The sequence below is a fragment of the Nematolebias whitei genome, chromosome 5 (assembly GCF_014905685.2).
Source record: "Nematolebias whitei isolate Nwh7 chromosome 5, NemWhi1, whole genome shotgun sequence".
Lineage (NCBI taxonomy): Eukaryota > Metazoa > Chordata > Actinopteri > Cyprinodontiformes > Rivulidae > Nematolebias > Nematolebias whitei.
In genome coordinates this window covers 33,999,285-34,000,394 of record NC_056502.1, presented here as the reverse complement: position 1 = coordinate 34,000,394, position 1,110 = coordinate 33,999,285, and the positions used below count along the sequence as shown (strand labels likewise).

At 39.5% G+C, this 1,110-nt stretch overlaps 1 protein-coding gene across 1 annotated transcript; it reads left to right on the top strand.

Annotated features, from left to right (window-relative positions):
- Window positions 1-2: 2 nt before the first annotated feature.
- On the top strand, window positions 3-692 carry LOC119410385 (tripartite motif-containing protein 16-like; the record flags this gene model as incomplete). The annotated part of the gene is made up of 1 exon (XM_037677297.1): window positions 3-692. A coding segment is annotated over one exon (690 nt), but the record flags the coding sequence as incomplete, so codon positions are not given.
- Window positions 693-1,110: the final 418 nt, after the last annotated feature.

Below are 1,110 nucleotides of genomic sequence, written 5' to 3'. Positions count from 1 at the left end.
GCTTCAACATCCGTCCTCTGAGATACTTTGAGGACGTGACAGCAGCTATGGAGGAGCTCAGAGACAAACTGCAGTACACCCTGAGAGACACATGGACAAACGTCTCACTGACTGTCTCTGAGGTGGACGTTTTACTGTCAGAACCAGGACCAGAACCAAAGAGCAGATCTGGATTCTTCAAATATTCATGTGACATCACACTGGATCCAAACACGGCACACACACGATTGTTACTGTCAGAGAGGAACAGAAAAGTTACAGCAATATATCAACCTCATTCTGATCATCCGGACGGATTCATTAAATGGTGGCAGGTTCTGAGCAGAGAGAGTCTGACTGGTCGTTGTTACTGGGAGGTGGAGTGGAGAGGAACAGGAGCTTCTGTAGCAGTCACATACAAGAACATCAGCAGAATAGGAGATCAATCTAAATTTGGACGTAATGACAAATCGTGGTCTTTAGATTGTTCTCAAAACAGTTTTACATTTTGTCACAACAACATCCAAACCTTCATGTCAGGTCCTGGTTCTTCCAGGATTGGAGTGTACCTGGACCACAGTGCAGGTGTTCTGTCCTTCTACAGAGTCTCTGAAACCAGGACTCTCCTCCACAGAGTCCAGACCACGTTCACTCAGCCACTCCACGCTGGACTTTGGGTTAACGATTCTGCTGAGTTTTGTCAACTGAAATAATTTTTTCAGATTGTAACTTTGAGTTTATAGTTGTGATGAGACACTGATCAAGTGATTATTATTATTATGTTTTAGATTCTTCATTTTCTTTTTCTGGTTTTCTTGATATACCAATGTAAACATCAGCTGTCTCTCAAAAATATTTTTTTTTCTGTCCCTTATAAAGGTTTAGTACAGACTGTTTGAATGCAGAAAATAAATCAGAATCAGTTTATTATTGCCATGTCAATGAATGAGGTTCACAAACTAGGAATTTGCTTCGACATAAAGGTGCGAATAGTAATAAAGTAAAATAAAGTAAAAATGAAAACATAACATAACCATATGTACACCCATACAATAGAAAACAATAAAAGAAAGCTTAGAGAACAGTACAGATGGAGTATTCAGTTATAATACAGATGTAATGTGACCAAAG